At 36.6% G+C, this 19,254-nt stretch overlaps 1 protein-coding gene across 1 annotated transcript; it reads left to right on the top strand.

Moving 5' to 3' along the window:
• Positions 1-981: 981 nt before the first annotated feature.
• LOC116628988 (integrin alpha-1-like) lies at positions 982-19,053 on the top strand. Its single transcript, XM_032399285.1, has 6 exons — positions 982-1,341; positions 3,592-3,696; positions 3,859-3,963; positions 5,522-5,614; positions 7,730-7,846; positions 13,050-19,053. The coding sequence occupies exons 1-6, from the start codon at positions 1,252-1,254 to the stop codon at positions 13,092-13,094; spliced, it is 555 nt and encodes a 184-aa protein (XP_032255176.1). The 5' UTR covers positions 982-1,251; the 3' UTR covers positions 13,095-19,053.
• The last annotated feature ends 201 nt before the right edge of the window (positions 19,054-19,254 follow it).

The following is a 19,254-nucleotide window of genomic DNA, read 5'->3' as shown; positions in this document are numbered from 1 at the left end:
GAAAACTTACTTCCTGTTTATTTTCAATATTTTCCAATGTTTCTGTAAATAACATTGTTTTTAATCAGAAAAAAATAAATGTTAATTACAGATTACATGATTTTTTATTCTTTAGCAGAAAACAGATGGAATTAGAGTGGGAGACCATGGCAGGCAATTTTAAGACATATTACAATAAGAAGGGGCAAGAGTCAAGGAGCGTGATTAAGAGGCCAGGCACAGCTGGTCAGAAATTCCTAGAATTCCAAGATTAAGGGATGCATTTAGTTTTAGGCAAACACAGGGAATTGCTTACTGTGTAACTCCCAGTCCAGAAGGCTCAATTAGATAGATCAGTTGATTTTCTGGCATCTGTCAATTAAGGAGCTCCCTACTCACCTAAGAATTCAGCCTAGGGAGGGTGTGAAGAAGGTGTAGGTCCTGGAAATTATGCTTGAGTGGGAAGAAGGGAGGGCCATAGCACCTGGTTGCTCCAATTCCATTGCACCTCTTCTACTTGTGAGGACTTTTGAATAGCAAATTCAGCTTTCTGCTGAATTTCATCCTGCCTGGCTTTCCTTCCCTATGAGCTACACTCACCATTGGCAGCATGATGTGATATTAAGCAGGAATTGTAGTTTAGTGGATAAAAACAGATGGGCATTGAAAGCAGAATCAATGTGACTCTCATCCAACTGGATTAACAATCATTATTGACACAGTAGCCTTAGCTGGAGGTAAAATAGTGACGGGAAGCGTATGGGTATCTGGTTTGCCTGTGCAGTGGTGGCAGATCCCATGTGGCTGGGCTAAGAAATGATTTGTAGGTTTAAGGAGTTACGGCAAGCTGGTTGAGGCATCCAAAATATGCTCACCTGTTCTGAGTGGATCAAGTAAATGTTCTCCCTCCTTCCCACCTTCAAAAAGACCAGTATGTCCAAAAAGATGATGAGCATAAAGAAATTTAATTCTGATTTTCCTTAATCCCAGTCCTACTTTGGGAGTGGGAGGATGAAGGAACAATATACATTATAGCTGATGCATACGGCCACTATTAAACATCCCTATTTTTTGCTTGTTTAATTATGCCAGTTCTCTATCCAGTGCCGTAAATTGCCTGCATTCACTTTCAGATTCAAAATATTACACAACTTAATTCATCAATTAAGAACAGATGTCCTACCTAATACAGAAAGGATGCTGTTGGAAGAGGAAGAGAGGTTACATTTTTATTTTTCTTTCTTGTAGATTAGAAAGAGTGGACATTTTCCAATGCCAGAACTTAAACTGTCAATTTCGTTTCCCAACTTGACATCAGATGGTTATCCTGTGCTATACCCAAGTGGATGGTCGTCTTCTAATGTAAGTAATGTGTGCCTTGGAATTACATCATAATTATTATCTTTTTCAATTTGTATTTAAACCCTTTTGTTCTGCATGCCAGTTGTGATAAAGAGCTTTACAAAAGCGACATGGAGAAGCATTTAGAAAATTTTAAATAATAATAACAATTTCCACTGGCTACTTAGTAGATGTATTAGTTTCCTACAACTGCTGTGGTAATAAATTACCCAACTGGGTGGCTAGAAACAACAGAAATTTATTCTTTCACAGTCCTGGAGGCCAGAGTCTACAATCAAGGTGTCAACAATGTTCGTTCCCTGTGGAGGCTCACAGGGAGAATCTGTTCCATGCCTCTCTCTTAGCTTCTGGGGGCTGCTGTCAACCCTTGGCATGCCTTAGCTTGTGGCAGCAGAACTGCATGCAGTCTCTGCCTCTGTCTTCGCATGCCTGTCTTCCTTGAGTTTCTGGGTCTTTGCCTCTTCTGTCTCATATAGCACACTCATCAGTGAATTTAGAGCCCATCCTAAATAGAAGGACCTCATCTGGAGATCCTTAATTACATCTGCAATGACACTGTTTCCTTTTTCCTTTTTTTTTTTTTTTTAAGATTTTGTTTATTTATCTGAGAGGGAGGGAGAGAGAGAGAGAGCACTAGCAGGGGGAGCGGCGGAGGGAGGAGCAGACTCCCCACTGAACAGGGAGCCCCACACTGGGCTGGATCCCAGGACCTGGAGATCATGACCTGAGCTGAAGGCAGACACTTAGCCAACTGAGCCACCCAGGTGCCCCAAAATCACCCTTTTTCCACATAAGGTCACATTCACAGGTTCCAGGTGCTAGGACTTGGGCATGTCTTTTTGAAATACTATCCAATCCACTGGAGTAGATTTTAGATAACTACTTGTTGACTTGTGCCTTAAAATGTTTGTTACAGCTTTAATTTGTTTGAGATGATCAAACAGCTCTATAAAGAGACTTTTTAATTGCTCCTAAGCGAACACACAGCTGCACATAAAACAGTACAGTAATCTTTACTCACTTATCCCAAACAATAGCAATATCACTTTGTACCTATAGCTTTGAATGAGTCAATGTGGTAAATTGTTATGGTTCAGTCTCTAAGACATAGAAAATCACAATAAATGTTGAAGTAATGCATGCATATTATCAGCATTTGACAATCTGTCTTCTCTTCAGAGATTTTTTTTAAGTTAAAATACTCTCAAAAATCAAGAAGTAGAAAGAGTGATAGTTGGATTATAATCTTTAAATGTTTCCCTAAAGGCAAGGAAAAATTAAACCTCTACCATTTCTCTCTAATCCAAAAAAGCAGGTTTGTGAAGATGTAGGAAGACTAAAATTGTACTTTTCTTATTACTTATGAACTTTATCCTTATTACCTTTTATCAAGGATGTAGAGAGTCTTGATGAACGAAAGGTTTATTAGAGTAAGTCTAGTAAAACAATCCAAGAACGAGCTGTCTTACAAACATGGCATCTTAACATTTATAGGTCTGCTTACTTACATCTTCTTTCCACATAGACCAATTATCTTACCCTTGGTGTTTAGAGACTCCTAAAATATTATTGGATGAATATACAAATACAGATGAAAGCCCCTCTCTTTTTTTTATTTGTTTCACAAACCATCGTATGAGCCAACATAATGAATAACAAATGCTAACCTTTTTTTTTAGTATAGTTTTAATTTCTTTTCTCTCTCTGTATTATGGGAATTAACAACTAATGTTTGATGAAAACAATAAATTAATGAGTTATGTTATGCAATAGTAAGTTCCACTAGCATCCTTCCTTTTTGTTTTGTTTTTTTAAAGATTTTATTTATTTATTTGACAGAGAGACACAGCGAGAGAGGGAACACAAGCAGGGGAAGTGGGAGAGGGAGAAGCAGGCTTCCTGCGGAGCACGGAGCCGGATGCGGGGCTCGATCCCAGGACCCTGGGATCATGACCTGAGCCGAAGGCAGACGCTCAACGCCTGAGCCACCCAGGCGCCCCACATCCTTCCTTTTTGATAACAACCTCCCTGATATCTATTACAATTCAAAAGTAGCATTCTAACAGTAATTTTTATCTGGGAGTGGGTGTATATGGATGCTCCAGAACAGCTTCTTCCATATTGCACACTCCTGAAGATGGATCTTTCCTCTGTGACAATGGCTGTCAGATTCTTCACCTTATTGTACCGAGTCATTTTTCCCTCTGACACCTGGCATTGTCTGATAAAAGAAATATTTTCACTTTTTAGAATGCAAACTGCAGACCCAGTAGCCTTCAGGACCCTCTTGGTGTCAACTCTGGGAAGAAAACGATTATATCCAAACCTGAAGATCTCAAACGAGGCACAATTCCGGTAAATTCAGATAACCAAGACAAGTGCTAGTTTTATCTCATGCTTTTTAAGTGAATAAATTCAATATCAACCTAAAAATAGCTATCTTATAGAATACTTTAATATGGTATCTTTTTGTCAAATGGCAAAGATACTAATATATACCTCTGAACATTTAAACAGGACTGCAGTACGTGTAAATTTGCTACCATTACGTGTACTTTGATTCCTTCTGACATAAGCCAAGTGAATGTTTCACTTATCTTATGGAAACCAACTTTTATAAAAGTAAGTGACTGCATTGTTCTCTGTAATTATTGAATTATGTTAACAAATATTTGCTCATTACTTAGTATATGCAAAGCAGAGTGCTTCTGTAGGAAGAACTGGAAGCGTAAAAAAATGTGGTCCAAGCCCCAGCTCTACTTAACCAACTATTCGGATCTCATTTTCCTTGTTTATTAGTAACGAAGTTATCTCCAAGGTCTCCTTCCAGATGATACTTTTTTTTCAGGCTCTCTTATTCTTTTTTTTTTTTTTTTTGTACCTCTAGAAATAAACACCTATACAGTATCAAAGTTTGCATTTATCTTAATGCTGTAGAACTAAGTTAAGGGACAAAGAATTATAGAGAGACAGTGCTTGACTTCTTGACACCATTAACAATAGAGCTAACATGTATTATGGACTCACTGTATTAGATCAGATTTTACATATATATATATATGTATATGACACACATTTATGTATACTATGTATATAAACACATTTATATATACTATATACACACATTTATATATACTATATATATATGCACACATATATATGTATATATATAAAATAGGAGGACATTTTTTAGCTCCTAATAGTCAAATCTGTCTGACAACAAGCTACTTTAAAACTTAATCCATTGTAACAAACTGAGGGTTGCTGGAGTGGGGGTTGGGGTGGGAGGGATGGGGTGGCTGGGTGATAGACACTGGGGAGGGTATGTGCTGTGATGAGCGCTGTGAATTGTGCAAGACTGTTGAATCACAGATCTGTACCTCTGAAACAAATAATACATTATATGTTAAGAAAAAAAAAAAGAAGAAGATAGCAGGAGGGGAAGAATGAAAGGGGGGAAATTGGAGGGGGGAGATGAACCATGAGAGATGATGGACTCTGAAAAACAAACTGAGGGTTCTAGGGGGGAGGGGTGTGGGAGGATGGGTTAGCCTGGTGATGGGTATTAAAGAGGGCACGTTCTGCATGGAGCACTGGGTGTTATGCACAATGAATCATGGAACACTACTTCAAAAACTAATGATGTAATGTATGGTGATTAACATAACAATAAAAAATTTTAAAAAAACTTAATCCATTGTATTTTGTATGATTTCTTTCTCTCTTAGAAGTGTTTAGTTAATTATATGAAATTTCCAATTTTTAGGTTCGATCATATTAAGTTACAATTTTTATAAATCACAAACTGTTGGATGTTGGCAATTTCATGTTTAATCCTGCACGAACTCCTATATAAACTTCATTACCAGAGTGTAGCTATTTCATACCTAGCTATATGAAAGGGGGGCAGGGTTTGAGATTTGTTTTTGCTAAGGATAAATCTGGAGAAAATGATATAGAATTGTTTCATTCTATAACAAGGACCTAAGTGACAATTTGAGTGGAGAGAAGAGGGATGGGTCATCATTTGAAACCACCAGTTCCATTTGGATGTTAACAAAACCAGTGTTTTTAAATCTCTCGGGAAAATCTATATTTTAAAAATTGCACTACTCAAACATGACTAGCTCTCACTGTGATTAGCATAATATATTGAAAATAAATCCTGTTTGCTTTTCAGGCACGTTTTTCCAGCTTAAATCTTACTGTAAGGGCAGACCTTCAGAGTGAAAATACATCACTGATTTTAAGTACTGGCAATCAAAAAAGAGAGGTAAGAGCAACTCTAAGTTTTGAAAACATTATACATTTCACTCTGAATTTTGTGACATAATGTTTTATAATTGCTTATAGAACCTAAAGCAGTGACTAGCTAGTCACTAAGTAACAGACACTTTTTGCTTCAAATTATACTTAATTAGCTTCAAGTGTGATTTCAGTCTTCTTTGTAAGAAACTGGGAAAAACCATGATATTTACAATTAACATGCCATGTTTGACTTTACCGCTTGTAACTATCACAATAAATTGGTGTTTTTACTTTCACCTTGAAAACGAATGATGCATTTGTGATTTTCCTCCTTAAAAACTTACATTATAAAATGCAGTTGACATCTGAAGAGCAGACTTGAAAAACACTTTACAAAGTGTACACTGTACAGAAATAAATGTAAATTTTGAAAGGTTTTCTTCATTTAGTCATTGGGAAATCTGAAGCAAAAATGAAATATTATTCCCTCATACAAATTCACACTTCAGTCCTTGGTAAAAATAAAATGGTTTGATGTTTTTCCTCCTGTTTTATTATAAAATAAGGCCAGAATACTTATTACAGAAGTGGATATGTAAGCATTTCTCCTCTTATCATGGGAGAGTTTAAATGTCCCATGTGGATAGTATGAGTCATATAATTTTATTTGGAAGCTATGTAACATTCAGATGTTGTTTAAAAATTTCTTATTTCAAATGAATACTTATCTCAAATAATTCCAGTGTCAATGACCCCTGGTAGGTATTCACCTTTAAAGAACATATGCATATAATGTTTACTTACATTATAAAGAACACTGATAAATGCAAAGTTGTTCCACATGCAGAGAAGCCAAAATTTTACCAGTAGCACCGCCCCCCCCCCAAAACTGAGTATAAATTATATTGGAAAAGAGTACTTTTGATTCCTGGATATGTTTTGTTGAAATTTTATAACTAGCTTTATTTCCCCTAAATGTTAGCTTAAAATTCCCCACGGAACTATTATTCAACATCTTATCCTAAAAGAAAATTATACCTACATCGTTAAAATTACTAGAAGTGATCATTTTGTAATTGTGTGATCTTAGAGAAGTCACTGATCCCATCCAGAGTTCAGCTTCTGTATCTATCAGTTCAGGCAGTTGTTTTAGATGTATTTGAAATCTGTCTTCTAAGATCTTATTCTGTACATATGTACATTCGTGCCGGCTCTGTGTCCCCAAAGCATCAGCAGTGACCCACCCGTCGCCATCTGAGGAGTTTGTCCAGCAGCCAATATATATAAATATCTCCCCTGTTCTCTTTTTTACCTCCAGTCTTCCCTCTAGCTTTAGGAATTGAGATGTTCCCTCCAACAAGCAAACACAGAAACTTGAGCTATCATTAGTCATTGAGATCTACACTGAATTAGTTTTTTTCTCAGAAACCTTGGGATGAGACCCAGCGCAGACAAGTCTCGCTGCGGTTTGGGTGCCGCATTGAGTAGCTGCAACACTAACAGCTGTTTACCTCAAAGTTTTCCTTCAGTTTAAGACCTAATATATAGACTGAAGAGAAGTCGACTGGCAGAGACAGTGCAGTCTAATAAAAATACATAGGGGTGAATATATGTGCAAAAATTCATGTTATCTGTCTACTTGAGATTTGTGCATTTTATCATATGAAAATTATATGTAAATTTGTAGACAAAAAATAAAACACATGAAAATTAGAATTAGAAGACGACCTACTCAGGTTGATTATGTCGACAACCTGTGGTAACGCTCCAGCCTAGACTTTTACCATCATGATAATGCACTAAAGTCAATCAATAAATCCTTAAAATATGTAATACTTTTGGTTCTCACTGAGTTAAATTCACCTCTGCTCCCTCACATTCTGATTCATGGACAGTTTACTCTTTATGTGTACATTTCTAAAGCATAAGATTATAAATATTTTGGGTAATAATAAATTTGACATGCTTAGAGATTTTTAATAGATGGACATTTTTAAATGTAAACTCAAGGTTTTCTCTGTATGTAGTAATCAGATTAAGTACATTGTTTGGTAGAAAATTATAGCCTGCAAGAACTCAATGTACCAAGAGTTATAACAGGTGTTTATCAATGTTAACAGTCTTGTTTAATAAATTTCAGTTTGCTATTCAAATATCCAAAGATGGACTGCCAGGCAGAGTGCCATTATGGGTCATCCTATTGAGTGCTTTTGCTGGATTATTGCTATTAATGCTGCTCATATTAGCACTGTGGAAGGTAAGCACCAAAGTTCCTTTGACTTTCTATTTCAACTATCAACAGCAAATTGGTGAAATAAATTATTATTTATCCATGCTGTGTAATATGGTATTATACGACCATTAAAAATATTGAGGTGATGACCAAGACAAAAGAAAAAAATGTATATCCCAAACACTGCGCACAACTCGATCCCAGTTTTGTAAAAGAAAAAAATAAATAAACAAATCCAAAAATCATGATGGATCTCTCTGGAGATTGGGATTGTAAAAGACCTTTATATGTCTATAACATTGAGAATTGTAAATTAAGTATGCATTACTTTTATAAATAAAGAAGAATGAAAACTCTCTTTTATAAAAAAAGAACAAAATGAATTCTTATATCAGTTTAAGAATATATAAACAATAGAATGGTTAAGATGAGCCTTGTCCAAATACATATCTCTATGTATCTTAAAAACTAAGATTTCTTTAATATATGAAGAAATATGCCACATTTTATGCAATAGCTGTGTGCCTGAGTGAGAGAGGATAAATTTATTACTTAGTTGATGAAAGAGAAATCTTACTGTTTTACTGACTCCTATTTCAAATCCTCTTGTAAAACTATTACTATTGGATAAATCCATATATTTACATAGATATTTTGCTTATACTGAGGTGTGTGAGATTTTTCAAACTCTTAGCTGTATCACTTTCAAATTAAGCAGAACTGAGATGACAGAATTTACACTAAATTTAATAGAGAACAAAATCCTATCAAAAAGTTGAATTTAATGTTTTTTTCCAATGAAACATCAAATTGGTATTAATTCTAACATAATACCACCCTATATTTTACCAAATTGCTTTATTAAATAACTAAACTCTGTTAAAAATACAGGTTGTGGTTACATATTCGTTTTTTTCTAATACCTGAGCAGCAGAATTCTCTTTAATCAAGTAGTTTAAATAATAAATTTCTGTCCCACCAAATTGCCAACAGTTCTACCCTTTTGACTCGCTTACAATGCCTAACTTCCTCTTTTGGGGGGATTGCACTCAGAGAGGATGATAAACAAAGCCATGTTAAAGGTGTAGGTCAGTAACATTTAGTTCAGTAAATAGAAACCATAGCTTTTCTCTCGCGAAGTCTCTAAGAATTCCTGGCTCTCTCAAACCTGCAGCTCCTTCTACGCTGCAGGGTCGTCAGTGCTCTGTCTGTAATACCCGGCTTTGCCACACCGTGGTCCCCAAGACCTGTCTTAGTGGTGTCAAGGTTGTGCTTGAAACAAAGAATGTGGTTTCTTCACTTAGATGCACCTCTATTCCAGAGAGCATTTTACGGATTTCTTTCAGTGTGCTTTTCTATTCTGAGCACTGCACTTGCCCATGTAGTTTTAGGAGACAGCTGACAAGAGAAAAGGAAAGCCAGAGCTGATATTTGGATAGATTTTCTCTGGTGGCATATCTCTGCTTAAAACAATTAAGTTTTATTCATCTAGTTTTTTTGGTCACCGGTCTGAAGAAGCGTAAAGGTAAAAATAAACACATTCTTCCATCCAGTAAATGTTTTGTTAATACGTTCTGCTGGCTTCTTGGATCCCTTTAGGCCCAGGAAGGAAGGTCATTTAGCAACCTTTGGACTGTTCTGACCAGTAGGTGCAGTTAGTTCAACCACTTCAGTGGGAGATCCAGTGATCAGATCCGTGACTCCACAGGGAGGGGGAAGAGAAGAGAATTTGGGAGGGAAGAGAATTAGGACATACCGAATGCTTTCTACATGCCAGGAACTGTTTTAAACTTTTCCACTTTAATGTTAACATCAGCCCTCTGAGAAAGACACGACTATGAACCTCATTTTATTAATGAGATGCTGGGACGTACAAGAGTTAAATATGTTCCCCAAGGCCACATGGTTTATCAGATGCAGAGTAAGGACCTAAATCCGGACCATTTTACTTCCTTGCCAACACTGTTAACCCCTTGCTTTGTGTTCCCTCTTGCTTTTATTCACTCTGTTGTGCTTACAACCTTTTCAACAAAGTATATTAACTACATGTTATATTTGAGGACATTAAAGCAAAGAGAAGTTAAGTAACTCTCCCAAGATTACCAGCTAGTAAAGGACTGGATGCAAGCAAAGATCTATCAGCAAAGCCCATCCCTTTCCAGTATCTCTCACTGCTAGAAACCTCTAGGCAGGGCTCTTTATTCTGGAGCTCCAGGAATTGGGTTTTGTTCAAGAGGGTCATGAACTCTCTGAAATGTATAAAAACATTTTGTTTTGGAATGAGAGTCCCTAGTTGGATTCAGACTTTCGGCAGCTCCATTATACTAAAAAGATTAATTGCCCCTCCACCTGCTTAAAGCCATATGGAACTTCCCTGAAGCATGTATTTGGTCTGCAGAAGACTCAGAAGAGCTACCCAGGGACTTTTTTTATACTTACTAGACCTGGAGCAGAAACCTCAGGACTATCCCTTCTTCCTCCTTCTTCCAAATCTGACCACTCTGGGGCACCTGGGTGGCTCAGTCAGTTAAGCGTCTGCTTTCGGCTCAGGTCATGATCCCAGAGTCCTGGGATCAAGCCCCGCATCAGGGATCAAGCCCCACATCAGGCTCCCTACTGGACAGGGAGCCTGCTTCTCCCTCCTCCCCTGCTCGTGCTCTCTCTCTCTCTCGCTATCTTTCTCTCAAATAAATAAATAAAACTTAAAAATTAAAATAACAACAACAACAACAAAATCTGACCGCTCTGGAAATTCATTGGAACTCCCGGGGTCCATACAGGGAACAGGCCAAAGATTCTTCCTGGAGCTGTGACTCTATTTCAAAAAGCACTGTCTTTATATAATTTATCCTTGCAGTACACATGGTAGAAAATAAAGTTTTTCAAAATGTTAGTAGTAGCTTGTTATACTTAATATTGAAGAGAGAAGGCTTTTAGGGGGCACAGGTTTAAATAGATTGAGAAACACGTTCCGGAATATAGTACCACACATTGAGGGAGAAGCCCAGTCAGGCCAATATAACCAATAGATTGAAATGAGACTCAGCCCACAGAGAAGCCCTAAGAAAGCAGAACGTTTTTCTCTCTTAACTTGATTTCATACTAATGGCTGAAGTTCCATCACTGACGATTTATTTACTAATCCGAAAGCTTTATTCCTCATCCAATATACATATCCTTGGTGGATGTGGACGGGGAATAGCGCCACCATTTTTTAGTCTTTTATATATTAGTTAAATTTATTCATTCAACATTTATTCCATATTATAGTCAGTAAGCCCGTAATTTCTACCAGGTACTGTTGAATCTGACCCTTTGCCATAGGGTTTTGAACTAGGGATAAGCATAAATAAGATCTAGCACTTACTGATAAGTAAATATGGAAAGGCAAAGAAGGAAAGTGAAAGTTGTAAGTCTGGGCACTGAAAACAAACTTAACTCATTTTTAATTTTAACTAGTATTGGCCCCAGCCAGTTTGAAGCTATGTACTGCATTCACCTAGTCTCCATTCTTATGACCCAACTTCCACTAACAACCCATGTTAATAGAATTAGTTGAGTGGAAAAGTTCAGATAACACAATTTAGTTTTAAAATAGAGCACTTAGGGGTGCCTGAGTGGCTCAGTCGGTTGAGCGTCCAACTCTTGATTTCAGCTTAGGTCATGATCTCAGGGTTGTGAGATGGAGCCATGCATGGGACTCCATGCTCAGCAGGGAATCTGCTTGGGATTCTCTCTCTCCCCCTCCCTCTGCCCCTCTCCCCCACCCCTACTACTCGCTCACTCTCTCTCTCTCAAATAAATAAATCTTAAAAATAAAAAATAAAATAAAATAGAACATTTAGTATGTGAAAGCAAAGGAAGGTTGAAAAGATGCAAAAAGACTTGAGAGGGAAAGGATAAGAGAGAGAGCAGGACAGGACAGGAGAGAGAAAAGTCTTACATTCACCACCTGTTCCTGTGAAAGCCTTGTTGGATTTATTTTCAACTCAGGACCTGCAGGCACAAGGTAAGGAGACTGATAGTTTGTGAATCCAGAACTTTTATTGTTGGCTCAAAGAAAAAATCCTGAGACATAGAATTGCCACTCGAAGCAGGACAAATTTATTGTTTTTTCACATTTATTTCTCTGTTGTCACCTTTTCCTCATCTACCACCAACTAGATTCTGACATAATGGAAGACATAAAGCTCTGTCATGGTGAAAGACATGAAGAAGTTACCTTCTGTAGCTTAAAACTGCATTTTGATCATTTATCCCATCTAAGCTCTCAATTATTCAATAATGATTTTTTTTAAATATACCATTCTCTTGCATAATTCACCATAACTTCATTATTAAAATGATATGGAGGTACTATACTTTCAAAGAATTAACTCATTGTCTGCTTGAACTATTATAATCCACTCTCAAATAAAAAAAAAAAATACACAGACTTAAAAAAACACTTCTCTAGGATGCTTAATTTCCTTTTATTTAAAATACCCACATTTTAGATGAGATTATTACAAAGATCCCTTCCAGCCCCTATACTTATTTTTATTATAATGTACAATAGGAAATAAATAAAGCACTTATAATTTTTATAATGACCCAAATTACAAAGTATAATGAAAAGTAACCCACATTCACCCCTTCGTGAAATTTCTTCTATGTTCAGTGAGTTCCTTTTCATATCCAAATGATACAGCATGTTTTCAAGAGGCACTTCCTGTCAAGCCTATAAAGGCAGATGTTCTAACACATTTAAAGTTAATCCAGACAACTCAAATCTCCCCCACCCTCAGCCATGGTGCATGTGCCAGTTTCCCTCCCCCAGCTCTAATGACCTCAATTTATGACCATCAGTTATTTGATGGAATTTCTCTGCCACATCCCTGAGAAAAAGGATGATGGCAAAGTGCCATTTAATGCCAGCTAACTGTAGTTTATATGTCTTTCCAAATATTTTCCCTAGTACTAGTAAAAACCACATGTACTAGTTTTTACTAGGAGACATGATATATTTAACCAACAAAAAAGTTTTTAAAATGAAATAGCAATTTGATAAATGTCATTTCTTGACAGTCAATATTACTTAATAGGTCAATGAAAAAAAATCTCAATTATATTAATTATTTGAGTGCCCAGAATCACTAACATAGTATTAAATTTTATCCAAGGAAATTAGTACTTATTATCTAAATTCAAATAATTAATTGTGTTATGTTTGGTATTTTCTCAACAGATTGGATTCTTCAAAAGACCACTAAAGAAGAAAATGGAGAAATGACATATTTTACAGGAGGAAGGAAAAAAATAACAATTATTCAATGATCTATCCTCAGGTTTGCCTCAAATATGTGACAAGAAATTTATTATTACAGTTAAAGATATAGTCACATAACTATATGTAATCCATCAGGGATTAATCATTTGGAAAATGACAGATCAAGGAAGATCCAAAAACAATACCATAAAGATATATTTTGTAAAATGATGAAAAATATTTTTAAATAATTACTCATTTGTGTTATTTAAGTAAAATTACAAAGTGTTTTGAAGATGAAGAATAACTTGTACAAATATGTTTATATATTAAATCAGCATCCAGAGTATTTAAGGAATGCATAAAAAGATTTTTATGATCATTGATAAATTAAACTTTTTCCATTGGTTCCTGATGGATATCCACATTCAGCATGATAGTCAACATTTGTAAATGACAAGAAAGGAATTAACTGAAAAAGATCACTTCTCCCTATTTAAATGAGAAAATTTCCTGGATAGAGTATATATAAAATATGGACTGAAAATAGAATTAAGTCACAGAGAATGCATTCAGCATCTTTGTGTTCGGTTCTGTACTTGGAGTTTTTTGGTTTTTGGTTTTTGTTTTCAAAGTGTTTAGAAACAATTGAGCTGATGGAAAACGAAGATAGACTTGTTTAAAGGCAACTCACTGGAAGGATTAATTTAAGCTTTCACAGAACATGCTTAATTTTGACATAAGCCCTAAAACTCAAAACTTTTATGCTGAAAACAACACTTCACAGCAGTTTTGTGGGGCATACCAGTGATTTGTCATGAAAAGCCGTGTTGTGCGTGGGATATGCTAAGATGGCTTCTGAATGGAACATGCAGATGCCGCGGAAATGCCCAGCTGGGCAGCTTTTGAACGTTAGCGGTCCCAGGATGTAACCCAAAGTAGGAGCTTTCTCAGCTCCTTGGCACATGGTTCATTTAAACCCTCAAGCTGTGAGAGTATGTTTGTTTTTAATTTTTTAAAAGGTATTTAAATTTCCAAACACATTTCTTATTTTTATGAAAGTCAGTATTCCATTTCAGTATTGCGCTTTACCAAGAAGCCACTGCTTTTTTAGTGTGGCATATCCATATTTAAATAGAACTCTGGAAATGTATTTTAAAGAATCTGAGGTTTGAACTTGCACCAACAGAAAGATATCACACCTCTGTATGAGCTTCTTTGCTCCTGAAGTGATCATTGTGGTGCATCGGACTCTACTGTAGATAAGCTCGTAGGTTGCTCCGTTTCTTAGGAAAATAACAGGGGATGAATGTATTATAGCCGCATGTGTGAACTACTGCTGTAAAATTTGCTGATACTTCTGTAACAGCTCCATCTCTCCACCGGGCTGACCATCACAAGACCAGCACCTGTCCAGCAACTTATCCAGGAAGTCCTGGACTCTACTATTCTCAAAAAGCATCAAATCAAGGGAGAAATTAAATGACATAGGTTTAATTTTTAAAACTAATTTCCAAGGAATTTCCAAGGCCGACTCAGAGTCGGCCTCCCTCGTAGCTCTCCACATCTATGTCTAAGATCCCAACAATCAAAGTCATGCACCTGGGAAGTGCTGAGGTCATCAATACTAGAAGAAAAGCTCAATCTTTCCAGAGATTTGATATCCTCCTGCTGGTCATTGTTCAGAAATATCCACTTCGGGAGTTTCCTTCACTCCCACTACCTATCTCCAGGTTCAGAAGTCATTCTTCCCACCTGTTCTTTCTTTGCCCAACAGAACTCAGGTCTCTCTTATTCAGAGTCGCCACATTGCACAGCCTGCTCAGCAGCTCAGCTCCAATCTCAGCACATTCTTAGAAGTAAATTGAACAGGTAAACTTAAATTCACACTTGGCCTCTATGACTGCTAGGCAAAGCATTCACTGAAGCAGGAATGTGCACATTTCAACCAAATACGATATTAACCCAGAGGGGAAAGATGGAAACAATGGCATTTTGAAGTTGTTAGGAAAGACAGGAAGAACCATTTGGACAGATCAAATAGCTACTTATAAGCCTGGCACAGTTCTTAACATAAGTTGTTCCCAGTTTTCAAATAGAATGTTTAATGAACCAATATCCCTTTTCCCTAATACTATTATTTGTTGAGCTTTATGTGTGTATATGTGTGAGCATCTGTATGTGTGTGTAAACACACATGTACACACACACGAATGGACAAACACAAATCAAATACGAAATACCTCAATAATACCAAATGACGGGGTTTGACAAAAACGACAAAAAAATAAACACAAAAGCTACACCAACAAGAAAAGTTTGATTCATCCATTTTCATTAATTCATTCATTCATTTTCATTAATATTTAACTTTAGTGCACAGTTCTGCAACTATCTAAAAGATGTAAATGTGGAAGCTTTGATTAAAATAATAAGTCAACAGTACAAATGTTCTAAAACATAATCAATGATTAAGAAATATACTAAACTATCATTTTATTCTAAAACACTTAATAAGAAAAGTGAGTGCTATTTAAGAATATGAGTTTATGCCAAAAACTTTTTTTTAACTTTGGTATTTTACAAAATTGATTATTTCTTCCATTGTGAACTAAAATATGTATGAAGTCCCTTTCCAGACCAAACTTAGAATGGTATATTGGTAAATTATTCAACAACTGGCTCTTCAGAAGGAAAAAAAATCCCTGATTTGTATAACTTGCCAATTTCCATGATTTAAATAGGCTTGCCATGGCCATTTTCAAGCTACCAATATAACCCTAACCAGCTTGCAAAATTCCTGAAAATTGATCTGTCAACTCTCATGAACCAGTTAAGCTGGCTTCAGCACACCATTGAAATAGATTAGATGACAATAATAGACAATAGATAGATGATAGATAGATAGTTAGATAATAGATACAGAGATATAACGTGTTAAATATATATACATACATAAATACACACCATATAATCATATTTCAAATTATGCTTTAAATGCTCATCTCAAGCCCAGCAGACAATGCTATCCCTCATTCTTCAATTTCAATTTCTAGAATTATAGCTTTCCTTTAATATTAATAAAATGATATAAACTTTCAGGCGAAGCAAGGAGTTGAAAGCAAGAAAATACAAAGGGTGACACAATGAAAATCAGACCTTCATAGGCACAAAGAAGCTGTCTTACTTTCTCGAGGAATCCAGAACCCTGAAACGATACTGTGAAAGTTCATCCTTTGCAAATATTTGTAATTTCTATGATCCAATTTGAAATTCAGTGGTCCAATTTATTCAGTTATTTTCTTTGAGCCTTAAAGTCATGGGCAATTTAATCTCTGAATATTTCCATGTCATCAGTATGCTTAAAATGAGGCTTATAGAGGGAGATATTTTTGTAAAATTTGATGCTTACTCAACCATAATAAATGTACCTACACTTGCAAATACCTATTAATACCTATAAATATATATATTCTCTTTTCCTTTTACAAAACCAATATCTAGACTCAATTGGAAAACAAATATCTGTACCAAAAGCAAAAGGTGGTTGCACGTGTTTGACTCAAGCTGGGTTGTAGCGGCCGTGAAAAGCTGTGCCCACGTTCTCCCCAGGCATCCCCTGCAAGGGCCACAGCTTGTAGGGTGAATGGCCGCACCTCCAGCTCCAGGCAGTGTGCTTTCATAGAGGATAATGCCTTTGTCAAACGTGGTAATATGCTCTGTGCGAATTAACTGTCTTGCTTGGCACAACACTGAGAAAACTAGGCAAGACCCAGGTTTAGAGCATGATTCATGTGCTTAGTGCAGTCACGTTATTGTTAAAATAAGGAGGCTTCTGGCAAATCCTTTTTTAGAAAATAATACCCTCTGCATCCTTCGTTTATTTTCAACACCTCTCAAGTCCTCTGCATTAGTGATCACCCCTCCCCCCACCACCACCAAGGGAGATTTTCAAGAAGACTACTGGAGGAAAATCTGTTTATATGTGCTCTCTGTTTGCTGTGAATACCAGCTTCAGTGAACTGATCATTTATACAGGATTTCAGGCCTCAGTTCTTCTGTGACACTCTAAAGGCATAACATGATATAGGCATAGTGTAATAGGGACAAAATGCCCTGTATTTCAGAGAAGTAATATCTTTAACAGATTTACCAACCTTTGTGGGACGCTGTCAGCAACTATGCCAAGGGTAGGATGTAGCCACCAGCACCCTACAATCTCCATCCTCACCCATGGGCATAATAATCCAAAAAATTAAAAGAGGGCTCTAAAATCTTCAGACTGATACTATTTTTTAACGTAATTTAATTGTAAACAGCAGAAATTTTTTAATGCAAACACAGCTTCAAGATGAGTCCACTCGGCAACCCCTTAATATCAAACTGCTGTCCCTAAACCTCTCCTACACAGAACTTCTGAAATCACCCCTAGATGTTAACTCTGTAGTACATTACAAAAGGCTCAATTCTGCTGTTACCCAAATGGAAGCACTATTGTGCAACATCTTATCTAAAACAATAAAAATAGAGCTAACATCTAACATTGTAATCTGGTGAACAAGTCAGTATCTTTGATCATCATATTAAAATTTAACCTTGAATTTAAAAATTCCAAGATCTACCTTGAGGAAACCTGAAGGAGCTCCTAAGCCCCATCGTTCCCTGCGACATCTGGCACCAGGAAGTCCAGGTCTTAAGCAATGGGGATGGATACCTCTGCCTCTAGAAAAGGCCTGACCTTAACTCCTGAATTCACTGCACCCCAGATCAGCCTGGCCCCACTCCATATCAGATATACACATAAGCACTTCTTGCTGAAAATTTACCATACTGAAAAATATGCAAGGGTGAGTTATCACTTCAAATGTACTCTGCTTTGAGGTCAGCTTTTTTTTTTTTTTTTTTTGCCTTTTTAAATATATCAGAACCTTTCCCCCATAACTAATGAGTGCTGAACTTTACCTAAGACTTCCTTGCATTTGCCTCCTGCTGCGGGCTGGAGAATTTCTGTGCCGTGAGGACCGGACAGCAGGAGCTAGAGCCCATCTGCAGGATCTTTCTGCCTTCTGCCTTCTGCCTTTCAGTTGGTCTCTTCTCTTCTCAAGTGCACACTAGGGATGGTTTGTTTTGATTTGGAATTTCCTTGGCAAGGCCATTATAAACTTCGTGCCCCTTGCAGGACCTTGCATGGTTGCATGTTTTTTCTGGTGAGTTGAGACTTGGAAATCCTTTAATTATCTGACACACCACAGAAACCCTGGCCGTAAACTAGGGACCAGTGACACTCCGAACTATGATGATATTTGATTTTACTGTATTTCAAGTCACATCGTTAGGGGGAAAAAAAAGACTAAGTGGAATTTTAGAAACTCTTCTGCAAAAGACTGAGACTGGCAGTCTTCCTGTCATGCCCCCAAGGCTTCTTGCATCTTGAGAGACAGAAAAAAAAAAATGGAGGGGGTTGGGGAGAGGAAATAAAGCTATTTATCTTTTATATATACACCCTTCTTTCTCAAAATACCGCAAGCTTCCTTAGACCACATCGTACCCACATGCTATACTAACACATGTACTTTGCACAAGTAAATTGTTGATCAAATAAAAATATATTCTTCCTTGCTTATTAGCTGGGACTAATTTCCTGGAGTTTAGTACACTTTGTCTCAAGTAAAAACAATCATTTGAAGCAGCAACACATCAGATCTTCTTCATACTGGAATCATTTCATACAGGACATCCTGATACTTCGCATTTAATTCTGACATCTCTTGGCCTTATTGCAGGATGCAACAGCTGTCTTCATTAGGAAACATTGGCCTGTGAAGAGAATGGTGTACTGTGTATTACTACTGTGAGGGTGTAAAATTGTTAACAGTGTGAAGAATTGTATCCATTTGATTAAAAAGAAAAATATTGTATATAATAACTACTGCCCTGAAACGTGTATCATATCCAATAAAGTTTTCAACATGGTCTGACATAAGGTGTATTGCATTGTGTATTTTTTTATTTACCTCAGAATAAACTTATTAAAATGAATAACTTAAGGGTATGTGCATTTCTGTAAGACTTTTATTGGACAAACTCATTAGAAGAAAATGTTTTCATCTCCTCAAGAACAAAGAAGCACAACCTTTGTTGACTCTAGTAATTTATTAGATGCCTAACTTAAAACCATTTTTAA

This window comes from Phoca vitulina, unplaced genomic scaffold (genome assembly GCF_004348235.1).
Source record: "Phoca vitulina isolate PV1807 unplaced genomic scaffold, GSC_HSeal_1.0 scaffold165, whole genome shotgun sequence".
In the NCBI taxonomy this organism is placed as follows: Eukaryota; Metazoa; Chordata; class Mammalia; order Carnivora; family Phocidae; genus Phoca; species Phoca vitulina.
Note: the sequence above shows the minus strand (reverse complement) of the source record. Positions and strands in the feature narration are given on the sequence as shown.